General features: G+C 44.4%; 1 protein-coding gene and 1 long non-coding RNA gene across 2 annotated transcripts; one reads left to right on the forward strand and one right to left on the reverse strand.

Moving 5' to 3' along the window:
• Positions 1 to 1388: 1388 nt before the first annotated feature.
• Positions 1389 to 21799, forward strand: LOC133340004 (dynein heavy chain-like). Its single transcript, XM_061548100.1, has 2 exons — positions 1389 to 1756; positions 20354 to 21799. Exon 2 carries the CDS (start codon positions 20787 to 20789, stop codon positions 21687 to 21689), a length of 903 nt encoding a protein of 300 aa, XP_061404084.1. The 5' UTR covers positions 1389 to 1756; positions 20354 to 20786; the 3' UTR covers positions 21690 to 21799.
• Positions 4026 to 16636, reverse strand: LOC133340005 (uncharacterized). The gene is made up of 6 exons (XR_009754812.1): positions 16416 to 16636; positions 14527 to 14618; positions 12926 to 13015; positions 10404 to 10486; positions 7059 to 7127; positions 4026 to 5621 (listed from the first exon to the last, which is right to left on the reverse strand). It is a non-coding gene; the product is annotated as an uncharacterized LOC133340005 (long non-coding RNA).
• Positions 21800 to 23493: the final 1694 nt, after the last annotated feature.

Here is a 23493-nt window from a genome sequence, read left to right on the forward strand (position 1 = left end):
CCGTACCCGTACCCTACCCGTACCCGACCGGGTACGGGTAGGGTACGGGTATCGGGTACCCGATTGCGACCTCTGGGATGAAGCCACGTTGCAGGCGCGGGTGGGTTGATTCTAGGAACTTGAATTGTGAGAAGAGACAAGACGTTGGGAAATGAGTGACAAACGGTGACTCACCAGTGACTCACGGCCTACCCGTACCCGGCCGCACCAGGGTCACAAACGGGTACCCTTACCCGGCCGGGTACGGGTAGCCGGGTATCGGGTAGGGTACGGGTATCGGGTACCCGGTTGCGACCTCTGGTGACGCTGCCGCATGCGGTGACATCACAGATGTGACGTCACTGCTCACTTAGCGTGCAATATTTTATATCAATTTTTGCGCCCCCCCTCCCCCCCCAAAAAATGCAAAAGTAAATGTTTATACTTTTAGCATTGTGCAGTCTGGAAACTACCCACATGTCAAATTTCAAGTTTGTTGCATGTTGGGAAGTACGCTAAACATTTCGAACAGACACATTCACAAATGTCCCTTTTATATACATAGAAGATATACACACACACACGCACACAACAACAACAACCGCCATTCGCCACTAAGTGGCGGTGACGTCACCACGACGCTTGTGCCAGGCCAAGTGCACCTTGAGGCTACCACGTGAAGTGTCGAACGCCCGCTGGCAGGAGGTCACGGGGCAGACCCAGCAGGTGCCATGGGTCGACTGACCGAGATGACCGTGATGACTGGCCGATGCACCACCTGTGCCCCCTACTGTGCCAACTTGCTGTGCTTTAGCCACCCGGCGCTCCGCTCGTTGTTGTGAGCGTCGCTCCTCCGCCCTCCGTTGTTGTTGGAGGGCGACTGCCTCCAACTGCCCAGTAGCGTCCTTCACGACCTTTCATCAACAAAGAGCCTCAACTCTTTTATTTTAGTATTCCGCGCGTGTACACACGGGTCCTGTATCACCACGTGTGCTGTTATTGTTTTTTGTAAATAAAAAGCCACCCTCGCCTGAAGGCGCTTCAGAAGTTGGGACGCTCTCGTGTGTCATCTTTGAGAAACGCGTGGGGAACGTTCAAGCATATAGAAGTTCATCATTGGAGCCTTATTTGCCAGTAAAAAATATGATTATTGGTCTTCTTGGTTCTTTCGGTAAAGTCACGTAGAAGGAAAACAATAGAAATAAAACATAATAAAATAATTTTCATCGACGTTTTTATTATTTTCCTTCTACGCGACTTTACCGAAAGAACCAAGAAGATGAATCCCTGCAGTCACGAAAGCTTTAAATCGAAATGATAATCGGTGTTGGACCTTTTAGCGTCATTTGGTCCAACACCATGTGAGACTAGGCTCTACAGAAAGCTGTCTCGGGTGTGGACCAATCAACTTCAAGGACAGTGCATACATTATCAGAGTTGTGTTTTTTGTTTGCATTATGACTGCAGGTATTGTGGTCTATGCAAACATGACTCCTTGTAAAAAAGGTGTCACTTTTGTTGCCAGATAGAAGGGTAAAAAAGCAATTATCATATTTTTTACTGGCAAATGAGGTTCCAATGATGGAAATGCTCACCCCGAGTTCTCATACTCTGATGGTGCATTGTCTTTGAGTTGTGCGCCTTTTGGCGTCATCTGGTCCAACACCATGTGAGACTAGGCTCTAAGGAAAGCTGTCTCGGGTGTGGACCAATCAACTTCAAGGACAGTGCACATACATTATCAGAGTTGTGTGTTTTGTTTGCATTATGACTGCAGGTATTGTGGTCTATGCAAACATGACTCCTCGTAAAAAAGGTGTCAAGTTTTGTTGCCAGATAAAAGGGTAAAAAAACGAATTATCATATTTAACTCACTCCGTCTGCTGTATCCTCAAAAAAACTAACCCGTAAAAACAAAGTTTTTCACTATAAATCCTTTATATGCGTGGCGGCTAGAGTCCTCTCGTCCTCTGGCTTGAGATGGCCGCCACCTATGGGTCAGATGATTGTCTGCAGTATTAATTGGTAATTAAATATTTAATTTGTTTTCCCTAAACAGTGTAAAATTTTGGAAAAAAATTTTCACGAACATTGTCTCGCACAACGAGCCTGTGTGCAAAATGTCAGCTCGATTGGATCACGGGAAGTGGGTTAAAAAACGACCAAAAGGTTTGCACGGTCGTAAGCAAGCAAGCAAGCACGCAAGCAGGCAAGCAAGCGAACTTAATATAAAGGATTTAAAAAGAAATCTTGTAACTTAATTTTTACCCATTTCCCAATGTGCTATCGACTGCAAACATTGTATAGCTATGTCATACTGATGACAAAACGATATTCTGTCATTGAAAATAAAAAATATATATTTTTTGAACAATCTTTTTTACGGCTCTAAATGTCCACGTTTACGGCTCTAACTGTCGACGCTCAACTCACGTTGCCTGTAAATCACCACGGTCCCTTACGTCACGGCAAGCCACGCCCAGGGGCGGGGGATGTGGAAGGAGGGGAGGGGCGATGGGGGAAGGGGGCAGGGGGAGGTGCAGCTCAGACAGTACATTTCATTAAAGCGTGTTTTAAAAAAATAGTTTTTTTTTAATATTTTATTTTCACAATTTAGTTCACGGATCCTGGGCAAACGTTGGCACCCACCTAGAGTTGACCAAAAAAATTAACCTGTAAAAACAAAGTTTTTCACTATAAATCCTTTATATGCGTGGCGGCTAGAGTCCTCTCGTCCTCTGGCTTGAGATGGCTGCCACCTGTGGGTCAGATGATTGCCTGCCACCATTAAGCAATTGGTAATTACATATAAAAAAAAATCCTAAAGTGTAAAAGTCTGGTAATTTTCTTTCACGAAAATTGCCACGCACAACGAGTCTGTGTGCAAAATGTCAGCTCGATTGGATCACGGGAAGTGGGTTAAAAAACGACCGAAAGATTTGCACGGTCCTAAGCGCGCAAGCAAGCACGCAAGTGAACTTAATATAAAGGATTTAAAACATATGAAGCGATACCAGTTTCATTCTCAGTGGCCAATAGGAGCAGTTGTATAAAGAACCAAATAGGTTTTAGCCTTCGTGGCATTTCAAACAGGTCCCAAGACGTCTCCAAACACCAAAAAGAAACCTTTTGCAAGGAATCACCGTCTGCCTTAACCACACGTACTTGAGAACATGCAATCATGCACTGATAACACTGGTCAACAAAAAAAAAATTCTGGCCTGGACTTTTGCAGCTGTTCTAGACTAATTTCAGGGTGCCGATTCCAAATCTGATCTCAGATTTGCTCTATCACATCTCATTTTTAGCTATCGGCATACCCCATTTTCATTGATTTTACCCGAAATTAACTCTGTCACTTATGATTGCAAGTTGTTGCAAGTCAGTGAATGCTTTAGTGTTAAAATATGGTGCTGTATTTTTAGAATAGTGTGTTTATAATATAATTTTATGTAGATATCCATTTATTTAATATTTTTCTTCTGCAGTTTTTATTGAAAATGCAATATTTGATATCTCAAAAACCTGATGTGATAGATTTGGAATCAGCACCCCAAAATTACCTTAAAACTGTTGGAATACCTTATGCCAGAAAGTGTTGACCAGTGTTATTTATGGCACTTTGAAATCCATTGGCCTGGGGCCTCATCTCACCACTGCGATTGCATTCGCATCAACGTTCGGGGCCATCCATAAATGACGTCACGCGATTTTGGACGATTTTTGACCCCCCCCCCCTTCGTCACAAAAAGTCTGACCCCCCTCAACTATGACGTCACAAAGCTCTGCCCCCCCCCCCAACCCATATTTACATTTTGAAAATAAAACATGCTTCAAATTGCTTTAACTATTGTCATTGTAGTGCGTGTTTAATGTGGCGCTGCACTCTGTTGTAGGAGAAAACATTTATTACAAAGTCTATTTAATTAAGTAGAACGTGTTGTCTATATTTATTTAAAGTTGCGCATTTTTATGTGACGTCACAATTCTCAACCCCCCTCCCCCCGTCACAAATGTCCGACCCCCCCCCCCCCCTCAGGTGCGTGACGTCATTTATGAACGGCCCTTTATTTCATGAATCACTCTTGTAGGCGATTCAAATCTCAGGTGGTACAAACATTATAACCGCACACGCGCTCGCTCTTACAACATCCACCTGGCAGTCGATGGCTTGCTCTGGATGTTTGCTTAGTCAGTCACAAAAACGTGAACAACACTCATCAAAGTTGTAACACATTTATTGAAGGAAGCAAGGACAATACAAGAGGTCGTAAAGAAGAGATTATTGGGAGGGCATCCCAAATTGGGAACCGGTGGAAGGCACGAAACACAAAGTCAACCATCTCGCCGGGTATACGGGAGGGTCGCGAGTTCGTTTCATTCCGGTAAAATAACACAGCGTTTACAGAAAGCCAACGCACACTGATGCCTATCTGAATGCAGATTCGCATCATCACCCAGCTCAGAAATCCTCTCTTATCAAGACGCTCATATATCGGGCTAAAACAGTGTCAGATGGTGAAAGTCTAGTGGTCGTGTGAATTTCTCTCCCGTTTATAAAATCCTTCATATTAAGTTCGCTTGCTTGCGTGCTTGCTTGCTTAGGACCGTGCAAATCTTTCGGTCGTTTTTTAACCCACTTCCCGTGATCCAATCGAGCTGAGATTTTCCACACAGACTCGTTGTGCGTGACAATTAATGTTCGTGAAAAACATTTTCCAAAATTTTACACCGTTTAGGGAATTTTTTTAAAATATTTAATTACCAATTGCTTAATGCTGGCAGACAATCATCTGACCCATAGGTGGCAGCCATCTCAAGCCAGAGGACGAGAGGACTTTAGCCGCCACGCATATAAAGGATTTAGAGTGAAAAACTTTGTTTTTACGGGTTAATTTTTTCTCCCTCCACATGTAATAATCAACATCACGCGTTTTAGAGTATTTGGCTGCTATACATTTCCACATTAGAAGCCGCTCCCCGTTGAGCGATCATTCGCAATGGCCGGGTCACCGTTGAAACAGAGCGATACAACTCAGTGTAGTTTTACCTGGTAAGAGAACACATTGTCCTGCGGAGGGAGCTGGTAGGAACGTTGTTGGGTTGCTCAGGTCAATGGCCTGCAGGGTCAACGGCCAGGGCGTGGTGTATTCCGCAAATATGCCCGACTGTGAGGGCGGGCACAAGCCGGCGTGAGTAGGTTAAACGTTGAGTTTTATAAGGGCACCACGGGGTGACCAGCCCCTCCCCACCCAGCCCCTCTCTGCACGATGGACACAATAATCCCATGTGGGCTGGTGTAACCAGGAGGTTCCTACCAGTAAAAAGTTCAGTGTAGTGTGGCTGCAGGGAATTTAATATTTCACTTTAGATAGAGCTTTAATCTCCACTTGCAAAAACATTTCCGCGACAATTTTCATCTTTGCTCTCATTTTCATTTGCTTAAAATTTCTTAACACATGGGCATTTCTTTCGCTTTAATTCCATCTCCCGGGCGTGGAAGTTGAAACAATGGGAGCATGGGGGGGGGCAGGTTGATTAACCCCCCCCCCCACCCGCCAGTACCTATTGAACTGTCGACCTCCGGATTCAGACGCCGACCGAACGAGTCGATGTATCCAGTGCCGAGCCCGTGCCTCCGCCTGTAACACAACGAGAACGAGAGAGCGGGTGACGCGTGGCACAATCGCTGACCTCTGATGACCTCAGATGACCTCCAATAACTTCCTTAACCCACCCCCCAATGTCATCCAGTGGCACGGATCAGAGCGTTTACTTTAAGAGACCCTCACAGAAACTCGGGGCTCAGAGACATCATCACATCCGGCCGGGGAGACACAGGCACGCAACCGTTCTTAGAATTATACTCTTTGCTTTGTTTCGGTAAAGTCACGTGGGTAGAAACATAAAATAAATCACGACGTTTCGGGCGCAACACAAGCATCTGCCGTCGCTTTGCCATCTGATGACGGACGCTTGCGTTGCGCCCGAAACGTCGCGATTTCTTTTCTACTCTACGTGACTTTACCGAAAGAATCATAGAGTGTGGATTCCTGCAGTCACGAAAGATTCAAATCAAGATTGAACCGTTTCTTAGAATTCTAACAGCAACAGATTTTCCTTGCACCGACCTGGTTATAAAGTTCGCGCGGTGGAACGGTGGTTGGCGCGCTGCGCTACGAACCCAGCCAACCGAGATTCCCGCTCACGGCCAACACCAGTGACGATTATCTGAACCGGTCCTGGTCCACCCCAAGGTCAACTCAGCCTCAAACAAGAATCTGGCGAGATGTGTAAACATCGCCTCGGCACTGGGGAGACAAAGGCGGTTGGGGCGTGGTGTTGGCCACCCGTCCCCTCGTGTGCCGTGTCAGCCTTCATAGGTGCTACTCGCTAACAGCACTTGCCCCAACAGTCTGTTAAATGCTATACGGGGGGGGGGGGGGTCTTTGTTGTTGGTAGGATTAGGATGCGACTGGGGAGTTTGGAGGCAGTCACCAGATGTCGCAACCGAGTACCCGTAGCCTACCTGATACCCGGCTACCCGTACCCGGGCAGCTAAGGGTACGGGTACCTGTTTGCAACACTGGTGCGGCTGGGTACGGGTAGGCCGTGAGTCACTGGTGAGTCACCGTTTGTCACTCATTTCGGGTAGGGTACAGGTAGCGAACGGATACTCGTACCCAGCCGGGTACGGGTACCCATTTGCGACCCTGGTGCGGCCGGGTACGGGTAAAGAATCAAAACCCGTTTGCGACCTCTGGCAGTCACGCTCCAGCAACAACGAAGGGCAGAGGAGCGACGCTCACAATAACAGCAAGAGCGTCGGGCGGCTAAAACGAAGTTGCAACAATGGGCAGCCCAGGTGGTGCATCTGCCAGTCATCTCGGTCAGTCAACGCATGGCACCTGGGTGTGTTCCATGACCTCCTGCCCGCAGGCCTTCGACACTTGACGTGGCCTCAAAGTGCACCTAGCCTGGCGCAAGCGTTGCAGTGTCACGTCACCGCCACTTAGTGGTGACCGGCGGTTGATGCCGTTGTTTAATTTTCTGTACAGACAACAGGCGCAGATATTCACCTTCTCCAAGACGAGACGATCTTACAGGTGACACCCGTTCCAACGGTTCCCTCCGTGCCAGCCTTCAGTCTGAGAATTAAACAAATATTAAAGAAAATGTCAGTCAGACATCCTGTACCCAATTACAGCAACACCTCAGTGGGGGTGTGGGGGGATGCTTTCCTCTAAACTACAACGACAAACACCAACATGCATCTACAGCGAGTTGCACAATATCATCCACGAGTTTATTTTGGGTTAGATCGAGTAAAATGTATGTGTCGCTAAACCCGCCACCATCCGACACAGCCAATTAGTAAGGTTTTGAGTAAATTAGTGTAAGATTTCTTCACAAATCTGGCTAGCGCGTGGTGATGCTGGTTGTAATCACTGGCGAAACGTCTAAGATTGTAAAAGTTGTGGATTTGCTCTCCAACACACAACCAGTGTTGCTGTACTAGTGACGAATTGGCCACGCTTTGCTTACGTGAAATTTTAACCAGTTGGTTGTCGGGTGGTGGCGGGTTTAACGACACATTTAGATTTCGATTTAAAGCTTTCGTGACTGCAGGGATTCATCTTCTTGGTTCTTTCGGTAAAGTCTTTACCGAAAAGACTTTACCGAAAGAACCAAGACGACACATTTAGGTTTACACGATCTAACCCACAACAACAACAACCGCTTTTATGAACACAACAACAACCGGTTAAGCGCTTAACCAAGTAAACTAATGACGAATTAAATTTCGATTTAAAGCTTTCGTGACTGCAGGGATTCATATTCTTGGTTCTTTCGGTAAAGTCACGTAGAAGGGAAGTAATAAAATAATAAAAATATAAAACAATAAAAATTCTCACGACGTTTCGACTGCCACACGAGCAATCGTCATCAGGTGTGAAATCCACAGCAAGAACATTTTCTTATTATTTTTTCTTATTCGTGAGAATTTTGTATTGTTTTATAATTGTATTATTTCCCTTCTACATGACTTTACCGAAAGCACCAAGAATAATGACGAATTGGCCATGTTCTGTTTACGTGACAAATCTTACACATTGGCCGTGTCGGGTAGTGACGGGTTTAACGACACATTTATATTTACGCCAACCCAAAAAAAACAACCTCCTGCATCAACCGAGCTGCTCAAATTGACGATTTCCACGACGGACAATAACGTCGCCTTTCGTCGGCAAGGAACGGCGGAGTGGCAGCATTGCCGGAGGTGACATCAGCTGCCGCTACAACGCCCCCCTCCCCACCATCACCCCAAGGGGTGCCTCCCCCACTCAGTGGCACGGATCAGAGCGTTTACTTTAAGAGACCCTCACAGAGAATCGGGGCTCAGAGACGTCATCACATCCGGCAGGGAGGGAGGGGTGGGGGGTGGGGAGTGCGCAACAACAGGAGCTCGCCGATTCAGAATCTTTATTTTTACTGAGGAATACTGAAGTGCCCCTTTTGGCGTCTGGTCCAACCCATGTGAGACTAGGCTCTAAGAAAAGCTGTCTCGGGAGTGGACCAATCAACTTCAGGGACAGTGCATACATTATCAGAGTTGTGTGTTTTTGTTTGCATTATGACTGCAGGTATTGTGGTCTATGCAAACATGACTCCTCGTAAAAAAGGTGTCAGTTTTGTTGCCAGATAAAAGGGTAAAAAACCAATTATCACATTTTTTACTGCCAAATGAGGTTCCAATGGTGTAAATGCTTTGCCCCGAGCTCTCATACTCTGATGGTGTATTGTCTTTGAGTTGTGCGCCTTTTGGCGTCATCTGGTCCAACACCATGTGAGACTAGGCTCTAAGGAAAGCTGTCTCGGGTGTGGACCAATCAACTTCAAGGACAGTGCATACATTATCAGAGTTGTGTGTTTTGTTTGCATTATGACTGCAGGTATTGTGGTCTATGCAAACATGACTCCTTGTAAAAAAGGTGTCAGCTTTGTTGCCAGATAGAAGGGTAAAAAACAATTATCGAATACTGACGAGTTTGTGAGGTTTATTGTCCACAATGCAATAGCACGATATAGGATTGTTCCAAAGCAGCGCTGCTTACCTTTAAACTATTACAATTGTTTTATTTAAAGCTTTCGTGACTGCAGGGAATTCATATTCTTGGTTCTTTCGGTAAAGTCACGTGGAAGGGAAATAATAAAATAATAAAAATATAACATAATACAATAATAATTTTATTACTGCAGGGATTCATATTCTTGGTTCTTTCGGTAAAGTCACGTAGAAGGGAAATAATAAAATGATAAAAATATAACAAAATTTCTCACGACATTTTGACTACAACACAAGCAACCATCATCAGGTGTGAAATCCACAGCAAGAAAATTTGTGGATTTTACACCTGATGATGATTGCTTGTGTTGCAGTCGAAACGTCGTGAGAATTTTTATTGTTTTATTTTTATTTTATTTTTTTATTTCCCTTCTACGTGACTTTACCTAAAGAACTAAGAATATAATTTTTTTACCAGGTAAGGTCCACTGAGCTACGTAGCCACCACAAACGATCGCTCGACGAAGCGGCTTATCGCGTGGAAATGTATTGCAGCCAAACACCCTAAACGCGTGACGTCGATTCTAAACGTGAAGGGGAAAAGCAGAGGACCCGGAAAAAAAATCCACCCAACCACAGGGAGAGAGACACGCAAAGTCGAAATAAACAGCAGGCGTCAAGGTCGGGATCGAACCCACGACCTCCTGCACACCAGGCGAGGCAGTTAACATCTCCTAGCCACCGTGATGATGATGAGAGAGAGACATGCAACTCCAATTATACAGCAGGCGTCGGGGTCGGGATCGAACCCACGACCTCCTGCACACCAGGCGAGGCAGTTAACATCTCCTAGCCACTGTGATGATGATGAGAGAGACATGCAACTCCAAATATACAGCAGCAGGCGTCAAGGGTTTGGGATCGAACGCACGACCTCCTGTACACCAGGCGAGGCAGACAACATCTCCTAGCCACTGCGATGATGATGAGAGAGAGACATGCAACTCCAAATATACAGCAGGCGTCAAGGGTTTGGGATCGAACCCACGACCTCCTGTACACCAGGCGAGGCAGACAACATCTCCTACCACTGTGATGATGATGCTGAGAGAGAGACACGCAAACTCCAAATATACAGCAGCAGGTGTAAGGGTCGGGATCGAACTCACGACCTCCTGTACACCAGGCGAGGCAGTTAACATCTCGCCACCGTGGCGCTAAAACTGCGACAGGGAACCGATGTCACTCTACGGGCGTGGACATCCGATGCACAAGCTGCTAATCCAGCGCATTAAGGGAGCCTCAAAAGGAGTTTGAGCGTGTACGTGTGCGCAAGCGTGTGACTTGTGTTACTGACCCTCCAGCAGGAAACTCTTCTGTCATCTCAACGGCCGGATGGAGGTGACAGCCGCCGGCAATTCCAACGGACGTTTCCACATTCTGAGAAAATAAAACGAAAAAAACCACGCGGGTCATTGTTTAAAACAAGTGAAAAAATTAACCCGTAAAAACAAAGTTTTTCACTATAAATCCTTTATATGCGTGGCGGCTAGAGTCCTCTCGTCCTCTGGCTTGAGATGGCTGCCACCTATGGGTCAGATGATTGCCTGCCACCATTAAGCAATTGGTAATTAAATATAAAAAAAAATTTTCCTAAAAAGTGTTAAAGTCTGGAAAAAATTTTTTACGAAAATAAATTGTCACGCACAACGAGTCTGTGCGCAAAATGTCAGCTCGATTGGATCACGGGAAGTGGGTTAAAAAACGACCGAAAGATTTGCACGGTCGTAAGCGCGCAAGTGAACTTAATATAAAGGATTTAAAAATGCACGATTGTTTATAACTGGTAAAGTGTCAAGGCCCGTGCTAAAAGGGAGTGGGGTGGGTGTCCTTGTTCCGTTGGTCCAAGTTGACCAACTCCAAAGTATGACCTGTGTTTTGATTGAGTGTGCTGATCTTAAAGGTGCATTGAAAAATTATAATACTCCGATTGATGCTCCTACTGTTGTGGAGTGACTCATGCAGCCAGCTATGGCTGCAGAGTTTTGGTGGTACATGTTGTTGATGTCGTTTATTGTGAAAATTACATCACAGTTCCTATGATCACTGTTTCATTGCTTTATTTTGGTGATTTCGAAAAGTTTACTGGTTTGGCCATCAGTTAGACTGATGGCCTTAATCTAAGTTGTCTTGTGGTTGTTGTTGTTTGACTTGAATCCCACTGGGATGTTTGCACACAGCGTTGGTGTACGGTGTTTTTTCTGCAATATTTTGCTGTCTTTTCTTGGATTTTCTGTTTGCACTTAAGTCACATTCATTTTAAGATCTTATCTTGTTCATGTTTTTGTTTGTTGTGGTTGCACCCGATTCAAGAGCCGAATGGTTCACAGGACTATACCTAATACATGATGCTGCTAATCCTGCATAATGCACGGGCATATGACTTTGAAACCCCCACGCCCACCTCCTACGCATTTCACTAGTACTAATCACATACCTGCATTTCCCATAAATATGCGAAATTCCTCTTGATAAGCAAATTATTTTGTCAAGGCGCCCTTCCCCCCCCTTCCAACCCAGCTTAAATAGTCGCTCCAAGCATGGTGCTGTTTCATTCAGACGCTGTCTCCCCGACAGACCTGGTCTTCACCCGAGGACGGCTGCTTGCGTTGTGGCCCGAAACGTCGTGAGAATTATTTTATTATGTTTTATTATTTTATTACTTCCCTTCTACGTGACTTTACCGAAAGAACCAAGAAGACTAATAAATGAACTTGAACTTGAGTGCGGAGGGGAGGTAGACGCCAGCCTACGCCCGGCAGCGTTAACCAGGGTGGACGCCGGGCTGGAACCTCGACCCCAGCAGGGAGGGCTGTAGGGGGTCACCTCCGAGGCCGTCAGAAAGCGTTTACTTTGTTGAGGCCGTCAGGATTCAGGACTCGAGTATTCATCATCACGCGATCCTGGAGGTGCCCGATAAACACCCACCACCCTCCTTCCCTCCTGCCACCCCAACCAACACCATTCGCGAATCAATACACCGTTGCACTCAGCATTCACGGCAAACAGATTTTTTTTTTAAAATCCTTTATATTAAGTTCGCTTGCTTGCGACCGTGCAAACCTTTCGGTCGTTTTTTAACCCACTTCCCGTGATCCAATCGAGCTGACATTTTGCACACAGACTCGTTGTGCGTGACAATTAATGTTCGTGAAATTTTTTTTCCAAAATTTTACACTGTTTAGGGAAAACAAATTAAATATTTAATTACCAATTGTTTAATACTGCAGACAATCTGACCCATAGGTGGCAGCCATCTCAAGCCAGAGGACGAGAGGACTCTAGCCGCCACGCATATAAAGGATTTAGAGTGAAAAACTTTGTTTTTACGGGTTATACTTGTTTTCCTATCGCTCAAGAGGAACGCCGTGATTGTAGATTTGTAGCTTTCGTGACTGCGAGGATTCATACTCTTAGGTTTTTTCGGTAAAGTCACGTGGGTGAAAAATAATAAAAAATAAAATGATAATTAATGAAAATAACTCAATTAAATCACGACGTTTCGGAGGCAACACAAGTCTCCGTCTTCAGGTGGGACCGTCACAGCCAAATTTATTTTCATTTTATCATTATTTTTTACCTACGTGACTTTACCGAAAAAACGTAAAGAGTAGGAACACCGTTGTTTACCAGGGTATATGGCTCCTTATTGATACCAACGCCAAAGGATTTTCCCACCATGTGACCCTCGCTGCCCCACGTGCTGGATTGGAGGCCACCAATATCTGCCCGTGTACCTCGTGACTTGTAAATCTTCACGAACGACATATTTTTTTTTTTTTAGCGGCATGAAGTTCACTTGTGATGTGATGTCGAGACCTCTGGTGGGGAGAAGAACTTCCATCTTGTCGACGATCAGGAGGATGTTGCCCAAGCGACGATTCAACCAATCTCTCCATTTCCAGCAGCCTCTGTTATTGAGAAAAATATAAATTCAAACATCAGCATTGTTTGGGTCTTTTGGGTTAATTCACGTAAATATGTTCAAATAAACTGGCAGGAACCACCTGGTTCCACCAGCCCACAGGGGATTATTGTGTTCGTCCGTCGTGCATCCAAAAATGGGAGGGGTGGGGCTGGGTGGAGAGGGGCTGGGTGGGGAGGGGCTGGGTGGAGTAGGTGGGGAGGGTGGGGTGGGGCTGGGTGTTGAGGGGAAGGTGGGGAGGGGCTGGGTGGGGAGGGGCTGGGTGGGGAGGATGGGGAGGGAGGGGCTGGGTGGGATGGGGCTGGTCACCCCGTGGTGCCCTTATAAAACTCAACGTTTAACCTACTCACGCCGGCTTGTGCCCGCCCCCTCACAGTCGGGCATATTTGCGGAATACCCCACGCCGCCGTTGACCCTGGCCATTGACCGAGCAACCCAACGTTCCTACCAGCTCCCTCCGCAGGAATGTGTTAATAAAATAAACAAAACTACGACGTTTAGATCACAACACACAAGCGATCGTCATCAGGAGGAAAACAGGGAGGGAAAACTTTCCCTATCTCCGTGACTTTACCGAAAGACCCAAAGAATTAGAATTCCTGCAGTCACGAAAGCTTTAAATCGAAATGTGAACAGCAGTTCACACGCCCAGCAAAGTTTACCGGGGCGGCCGCTGCAATCCAAGCCGCCAGCAACTGCAACAACCCACGGGGGGGTCGGGGAATGAACCTCCAGGCGGTCAGAAAGCGTTTACTTTATATTTGAGACCGTCAGGATTCAGGACTCGAGATCATTGTTCATCATCATTCCAGCATGGAGGGTTCCCACCAATTCTGCCCTCCCCAAAGTTGCTTTGCTTTAACTCACCGGCGCATCTCAGTCTTGTGTTTGGCAACTCATGCAACCCCGTACAACACCGTGTCAACCCATACGGTCATCCCCATATTCTTGTACAGTGCTACCCCGGAGATCGAGCCATTCGAACACCGATTTTGTTCGAACACCGAATTAACTTTCCCCATAAGAATTAATGTAAATGACATCAATTGGTTCCAGACACAAGAAATCTCTCGTTGTAAAGCATTTTTACACGAAGTTTACAGTAATTACATTGCATAAAATCATACAAAAATACACTCGGTGAGAGCTACGTGTTATAACCGAGCCTCTCACACCGCGGTAAAACCTTTGTCTGGGCAAGCGTCATGCACGCTGCCCATACGCGTCTCAGCCGTACAGGATGTTTCAAGTAGCGATTGCCCGTTTGACCTCCGAATTCAATACGGGCAAACTAAAAGTTGTCTATTTGTTTGCGTTCCTCCCTTGCGATGAGACTCTGTAGGATGAACGTTGAGATTTATAAGGGTACGAGGCGACCAATAATGTCTGAATTGGTCTGTAATAAGGTAGGGCACTGCTAAGGGCTTGACAGGTATGGTAGTGTAGTGGTATAGTAGTAGCGGCATGAAGTTCACTTGTGATGTGATGTCGAGACCTCTGGTGGGGAGAAGAACTTTCATCTTCTCGACGATCAGGAGGATGTTGCCCAAGCGACGATTCAACCAATCTCTCCATTTCCAGCAGCCTCTATTAGAGAAAGATATAAATTCAAACATCAGCATTCTTTGGGTCTTTCGGTAAAAGCCACGTAAACATGTTCAAATTAATAAAAATTAATAAAAATAAAAACTACGACGTACTCATCTTCTTGATTCTTTCGGTAAAGTCACGTAGAAGGGAAATAATAATATAATTCTCACGACGTTTCGGCCACAACGCAAGCAGCCGTCCTCAGGTGAAGAACAGACGCTGTCTTCCCGACAGACCTGTTCTTCACCTGAGGACGGCTGCTTGCGTTGTGGCCGAAACATCGTGAGAATTATTTTATTATGTTTTATTTCCCTTCTACGTGACTTTACCGAAAGAACCAAGAAGATGAATCCCTGCAGTCACGAAAGCTTTACATCGAAATGTGAACAGCAGTTCACACGCCCAGCAAAGTTTACCGGGGTGGCCGCTGCAATCCAAGCCGCCAGCAACTGCAATAACCCACGGGGGGGTCGGGGAATCAACCCTCCAGGCGGTCAGAAAGCGTTTACTTAATATTTGAGACCGTCAGGATTCAGGACTCGAGATAATTGTTCATCATCATTCCAGCCTGGAGGGTTCCCATCAATTCTGCCCTCCCCAAAGTTGCTTTGCTTTAACTCACTAACACTTTTCGATTTAAAGCTTCTTTCGTGACTGCAGGGATTCATCTTCTTGGTTCTTTCGGTAAAATCACGTATAAGGGAAGTAATAAAATAATAAAAATATAACATAATAAAATAATTATTTTATTATGTTTTATTTTTATTATTTAAAACATAATAAAATAATTATTTTACAATGTTTTATTTGTATTATTTTATTATTTAAAACATAATAAAATAATTATTTTATTGTGTTTTGTTTTTATTATTGTATTACTTCCCTTCTACGTGACTTTACCGAAAGAACCAAGAAGATCACCAACACTTCTCAATCTTGATAATTGTTTTTCTTCCCTTCTATCTGGCAACAAAACTGACACCTTTTTTACAAGGAGTCATGTTTTCATAGACCACAATACCTGCAGCCATAATGCAAACAAAAAACATAACTCTGAAAATGTATGCACTGTCCTTGAAGTTGATTGGTCCACACCCGAGACAGCTTTCCTTAGAGCCTAGTCTCACATGTGTTGGACCAGATGACGCCAAAAGGCGGACAACTCTAAGACAATGCACCATCAGAGTATGAGAGCTCGGGGTGAAGCATTTACACCAAACATGACTCCTTGTAAAAAAAAGGTGTCAGTTTTGTTGCCAGATAGAAGGGTAAAAAAGACAATTATCATATTTTTTACTGGCAAATGAGGTTCCAATGGTGCTTCTGAATCTTGTTTGGCAACTTATACAACCCCGTACAACACCGTGTCAACCCATACGGTCTACCCCGTATTCTTGTACAGGGAAACTTTAGTTTTCTGGTCCATACGACGGCGTACAGCCGTTTCAATACGGGCAAACTAAAAGTTGCCTTGTTTGTTTGCGTTCCTCCCTTGCGATGAGACTCTGTAGGATGAACGTTGAGATGTATAAGGGTACGAGGCGACCAACAATGTCTGAATTGATCTGTAATAAAGTCACGTTAGGTACAAAATAAAAAAAAATCACGTTTCGATCGCAACACAAGAGGTCGTCCTCAGGCGTAAAAAAATATCCAGCGTGACTTTACCGAAAGAACCAAAAAAATCTAAGTGTTTTAGAAGTGTACAATAATACAAACGCATTTATTAAATCACGCGTACAGCCCCACGTGACCCCCCCCCCCCCCACATTCCCCGCCATTGCGGCTACTCACGTGCAGTGGAGGTCCGCCAATGTTGCCGAAAAGAATCCGTAAACATCGGGCCAGGCTCGTCGTCTCGAGCCGCCAAACTGGGCGTCATCTGGAGCTGAAGTGTTTAGAGTTCGATCGTCGATGTCCGCGCGATAAACGTCGTCCGAGTTGTTAAAGAAACGAGGAAGATTCGATGGAAGCCGCAGCAAGACCAACAGCGTGAAGCTGCCCCGTTCAGTCGAATGGCGGTTGGAGGATCGATCCGGATAAGTCGTCCGCGTTCGATTCGCCACGTTAAGCGAGTGCGATGAGGAATCGAGTTGCGGAATCGATTCCTTTGCGTCGCCGGATAGATGACGAGCTGTGAGATAATCGCGTGTAAACGAGAATCGATTCCACGTTCCGAGTCACTGCATACGAATCGATTCGCTAAATTGTTTGCTAATGTCAGAATCGAATGTGTATTGAGTAGGGCGGCTAATCAGGAGGCAAGTCGATTCCATAAATAAATCGGAATCGAATTCAAACAAACTCGCACTAAAAATCAAACACGAATTTAAATGAAAAAAAAACTCACCACGTGGATTCACGCCCCCTTTCTTGATCGCGTAAAATCGATTCGCAATCCAATTTAACCAGTAACCATCCAAATAATTGCGTTTTAAAAATAAAGAATCGAATAACCGAACCTGTGTATTCGTGTTAATCGATTCCTACGGTGGCCGAAGACGGTCGCGAGCGAGCGAAACGCGCACGCGTAACTCGGGCGCGAACACAGCTTAGAAGTTAGCTCTAAGCAAATTATAAGTTATCTAAGCTAATTAATAATCTTTACTTAACTAATTACATCACCCCCTCTTAGACAAGCCAACGCGGGAACCCGTGTCTCCTTTGTAAATGCAAAAAATAACCTTAACATAAATTGCCGTGGGTTCTAATCTACTGATGGATGAATCGTTAAATTACCAACATCGTTAACTTTACTTAAGTTACATTAATAAACATTTAATTTTCGTCTGAGCATCGTAAAGGCCTCGCCGAGCTGCTGCTGCGTGGATTTTTATGTTTAATATCTTTATATTTGCCCAGATACAGCAATCTGGGCCTTCGCGAATGTCAACGCAGTGTTCGACTCATCATCACCATCATCGTGTGGACATTATTGATAACAACGGCCAGATAATCGATTAAATTCAACGCGTGCTGATATCGATTCTGGGGGTGTGAGGTAAGGTAAAGTGAAGAATTAAAAAACACGCAAACTAAAGACCCGGAAAAAGACACAAAACAATCCACGCGACCACGTGGCTGAGGGCGATAAAGCGAGAACTCACAACACGCTGCAAGCTCCCAGGTACCTTCAAAGGGGTATGGGATCGAACCCACAGGGATCAACTCCGAGGTAGAGTTCACGTCTAAGCCAGTGCACCCCCACAAACATCATCATCTCGTCGCGTTAGAACAGCGATTTCATCTTCTTGGTTCTTTCGGTAAAGTCACGTAGAAGGGAAGTAATAAAATAATAAAAATAAAACATAATAAAATACAATTCTCACGACGTTTCGGCCACAACGCAAGCAGCCGTCCTCAGGTGAAGTACAGGTAAATAATAAAATAATAAAAATTAAACGAAATAATTTTTTTTATAGATCATCGGATTCCTACAGCATAAACACATCAATCTGATTCATATTCTTAGGTGTTTTCGGTAAAGTCACGTAGGTAAAAAATTATTTTTATTTTACTTTAATTAATTTTAATTTTTTACCTACGTGACTTTACCGAAAAAACCTAAGAATATGAATCCTTGCAGTCACGAAAGCTTCAAATCTAGAAACATCAATCTGATTCACAGTGTTGGTGCCATCAGCAGCAGATGCCATGGGTTGACTGACGACTCAGATGACCGGCAGATCTGAATCAGATTATGTATGTGTACTCAGAGCTGATAATTGTTTTTTTACCCTTCTATCTAGCAAAAAAATGACACCTTTTTACAAGGAGTCATGTTTGCATAGACCACAATACCTGCAGTCAAATGCAATCAAAAAACAATACTCTGATAATGTATGCATTGTCTTTGAAACTGATTGGTCCACACCAGTATTGTGGTTAATGTAAGCATGATTCCTTGCAAAAGGTGTCAGTTTTGTTGCCAGAAAAAAGGGGAAAAACCCTATTAGTATATTTTGGTACTGGCAAAGGAGATCCCATGATGTAGCTGCTCACCCCGAGCTCTCGTTACTCTGATAATGCGTTGTCTTTGAACTGTGCGCCTTTTGGCGTCATCTGGTCAAACACCATATGAGACTAGGCTCCAAAGAAAGCTGTCTCTGGTGTGGACCAATCAGTTTCAAAGACAATGCATCTATTATCAGAGTATTGTTTTTTGTTTGCATTTGACTGCAGGTATTGTGGTTAATGTTAACATGATTCCTTGCAAAAGGTGTCAGTTTTGTTGCCAGAAAAAAGGGGAAAAACCCTATTAGTATATTTTGGTACTGGCAAAGGAGGTCCCATTATGTACCCGGTGTGTATGTGTGCCCCGCAGCTTGGCAGCAATTGTGTCATGCGGCCACACGGCGAGCGGACTGACCGAATCCACTCCAACCCACCATCATCACCGTCACCGCCCTCATCAGCAACTCCGACGACCGCGCTTGGCTCCGTGCGGAGCGAACCAAATTCAACGTGCGAACACGCAACAACATCGGCGGCAGCACTTGCCAACGCCGCGTCTTCCTCATCCGACGACGGCGGCTACGAATTCATCCCGGCCGGTGCAGACATCCGGCCCGACCCGGCCGAAAGCGACGAGCTCTTGCACCGTTGGCGCGAGTCGGGTCCCGCCCTGGATCGGTCGCTGGCAGAGAGCGAGCGACGATCGTGGAGCCGGGTGGCCCGGCGCGGCGCGGCCGTGCTGGCCTTGGGCCTGCTGGCGATGTGCGTCTTGCACGCGTGGTCCGTGTGGCCGCTGTTCTTCCCGCTGGCGGTGGGCGCGCTTGCGCTGCAGACCTACTACCACTTCTGCCGCTGGGATAAGGCGGAGGAGGCGGTGAAGGTCGTCGTCGTTTCCGAATCGCCGCAGAGGCGAGAGGTCTAGGGGTTTGCGTTGGGTGGAGGATACGTTGGATCTTCTTGGTTCTTTCGGTGAAGTCACGTAGAATGGAAATAATAAAGTAATGAAAATAAAACATGATAAAATACAATTCTCACGACGTTTCGGCCACAACGCAAGCAGCCGTCCTCAGGTGAAGAACAGGTCTGTCGAGAAGAACTGCGTCGATAAGACAGAGTCTGAGTCCTTCAGACGCTGTCTTATCGACAGACCTGTTCTCCACCTGAGGACGGCTGCTTGCGTTGTGGCCGAAACGTCGTGAGAATTGTATTTTATTATGTTTTATTTTTATTATTTTATTATTTCCCTTCTACGTGACTTTACCGAAAGAACCAAGAAGATGAATCCCTGCAGTCACGAAAGCTTTAAATCGATACGTTGGATGTTTGTTGTATACAGTGCCATAGACTCGTGCGGCGACCCATGGGTTGTTGTGCTTTACCTCCGGTTAGCACGGTTAACTACGCACGGTGCGAAACAAATTCGGCGTACTTACGTAATGGGGGATAGTCGTGGTGAAAGACGGTGGTCACCGCAACGCGCACTTTCTGGATGCGCCCCTACGGCCGTCTGGAACGTTGCTTTTCGGACGACGACATCAGGAAACCGCTGGGACGATGCACTTTTAAATATCAGCTGAAAGCTAATTTCTTTAGAACTGCGTTGTATTATGTTTTTTACTTGCAAATGAGGTTACAATGGTGTAAATGCTTACCCCGAGCTCTCGTACTCTGATGGTGCATTGTCTTTGAGTTTTACAAGGAGTCATGTTTGCATAGACCGCAATACCTGCAGTCATAATACAAACAAAAGACATAACTTGTTTGTATTATGACTGCAGGTATTGTGGTCTATGCAAACATGACTCCTTGTAAAAAGGTGTCAGTTTTGTTGCCAGATAGAAGGGTAAACAACCAATTATCATATTTTTACTGGCAAATGAGGTTCCCATAGTGTCTTTGAGTTGTGCGCCTTTTGGCGTCATCTGGTCCAACCCATGTGAGACTAGGCTCTAAGGAAAGCTGTCTCGGGTGTGGACCAATCAACTTCAAGGACAGTGCATACATTATCAGAGTTATGTTTTTTGTTTGCATAATGGCTGCAGGTATTGTGGTCTATGCAAACCTGACTCCTTGTAAAAAAAGGTGTCCGTTTTGTCGCCAGATAGAAGGGTAAAAAACAATTATCAACTGCGTTGTTGTGTTTGGTTTGTTGTCCTTCCCTCTGCACCTCTGACTAGCGCGGTTGGCTAGCAACAGTGCGAAGGAAGTTCAATGTACATACATACAAACTACTATACACTACACTATACACTACATTATACACTACACTATACACTACACTATACACTACACTATACACTACTACACTATACACTACACTATACACTACACTACTATACACTACACTATACACTACACTATACTACTACACTATACACTACACTATACACTACTATACACTACACTATACACTACACTATACACTACACTACTATACACTATACACTACACTATACACTACACTATACACTACACTACTATACACTATACACTACACTATACATTACACTATACACTACTATACACTACACTATACACTACACTATACACTACACTACTATACACTACACTATACACTACACTATACACTACACTATACACTACACTATACACTACACTACTATACACTATACACTACTATACACTACACTATACACTACACTATACACTACACTATACACTACACTACTATACACTATACACTACACTATACACTACTATACACTACACTATACACTACACACTACTATACACTACACTATACACTACACTATACACTACACTATACACTACACTACTATACACTATACACTACACTATACACTACACTATACACTACACACTACACTATACACTACACACTACACTATACACTACACTATACACTACACATTACACTACACTATACACTACACTATACACTACACATTACACTACACTATACACTACACTATATACCTCCTATACATTACACTGTTCTTAGGAAGCCACTGGAGCTATGCACTTTTACATCGTCTTGATTGGAAACTCGTTTCTTTAGAAGTGATTTTTGTTTCGTTTATAATAAAGGTGTTTTGGGTGAGATCGCGTAAATGTATAAATGTTGTGTCGTGAAACCCGCCACCAGCCGACACAGCCAACTAGTGAGGGTTGTCACGTAAACAGAACGTGGCCAATTCGTCACGAGTACAGCACTAGTGTGTAGTGTAGTGTATAGTATAGTGTAGTGCAGTGTATAGTGTTGTGTGTAGTGTAGTGTGTAGTGTAGTGTATAGTGTAGTGTATAGTGTAGTGTATAGTGTAGTGTATAGTAGTGCGTAGTGTAGTGTATAGTAGTGTAGTGAATAGTGGTGTAGTGTATAGTAGTGTATAGTGTAGTGTATAGAAGTGTAGTGTATAGTAGTGTAGTGTATAGTGTAGTGTATAGTGTAGTGTATAGTGTAGTGTATAGAAGTGTAGTGTATAGTAGTGTAGTGTATAGTAGTGTATAGTGTAGTGTATAGTAGTGTAGTGTATAGTGTAGTGTATAGTAGTGTAGTGTATAGTGTAGTGTATAGTGTAGTGTATAGTGTAGTGTATAGTGTAGTGTATAGTAGTGTAGTGTATAGTGTAGTGTATAGTGTAGTGTATAGTAGTGTAGTGTATAGTGTAGTGTATAGTGTAGTGTATAGTGTAGTGTATAGTGTAGTGTATAGTAGTGTATAGTGTAGTGTATAGTGTAGTGTATAGTGTAGTGTACTAGTACAGCACACCAGTGTATTGGAGAGCAAAGCCACAACATTTACAATCTGAGTACGACGTTTCGTGAGTAACTACAACCAGCTTCATCAGGCGACAGCCAGATTCGTGAAGAAATCCTCCTGTTCCGTTCCTTAAACAGAGGGGGACATTCTAGATTTGAAGTTTTCGTGACTGCAAGGGTCCATGCTCTTTGTTTTTTTCGGTAAAGTCACATAGGTGAAAAAGTTCTCTCCAATTGACAGTCATTTTGCTGTGACGGTGCCACCTGTAGACGGATGCTTGTGTTGCCTCCGAAACGTCGTGATTTTATTTTATTTTTTACCTACGTGACTTTACCGAAAAAAACAAAGAATAGAGGGGCATAACTTGTGAGCAATTCTTGAGCAATGTTTGGTTGGAGATTAATGAATGCATATGATTGACAATGGGTATCCATTGCAGTGTGGGTTATTTATATGGTAATCAACGTATCATCATTAGACCTTCTTTGCCAGTACCTAAATATACTAATAGGGTTTTTCCCCTTTTTTCTGGCAACAAAACTGACACCTTTTACAAGGAATCATGCTTACATTAACCACAATACTTGCAGTCAAATTCAAACAAAAAACAATACTCTGATAATTTATGCATTGTCTTTGAAACTGATTGGTCCACACCAGAGACAGCTTTCTTTAGAGCCTAGTCTCATATGGCGTTCGACCAGATGACGCCAAAAGGCGCACAACTCAAAGACAACGCAACTACCAGAGTAATGAGAGCTCGGGGTGAGCAGCTACATCATGGGACCTCCTTTGCCAGTACCAACATATACTCATAGGGTTTTCCCCTTTTTTTCTGGCAACAAAAACTGACACCTTTTGCAAGGAATCATAAATTATCAGAGTATTGTTTTTTGTTTGCATTTGACTGCAAGTATTGTGGTTAATGTAAGCATGATTCATTGCAAAAGGTGTCAGTTTTTGTTGCCAGAAAAAGTGGAAAAACCCTATTAGTATATTTTGTGTACTGGCAAAGGAGGTCTGATGATGTAGATGCTCACCCCGAGCCCTCATTATTTTGATAGTGCATCGTCTTTGAGCTGTACGCCTTTTGGCGTCCTCTGGTCTAGCACAGATTGAGACGAGACTCAAAAGAAAGCTGTCTCTGGTGTGGACCAATCAATTTCAAGGACAAT

Source organism: Lethenteron reissneri, unplaced genomic scaffold (assembly GCF_015708825.2).
Source record: "Lethenteron reissneri isolate LAM-NWPU_2019-01 unplaced genomic scaffold, ASM1570882v1 scaffold_631, whole genome shotgun sequence".
NCBI classification, from domain to species: domain Eukaryota; kingdom Metazoa; phylum Chordata; class Hyperoartia; order Petromyzontiformes; family Petromyzontidae; genus Lethenteron; species Lethenteron reissneri.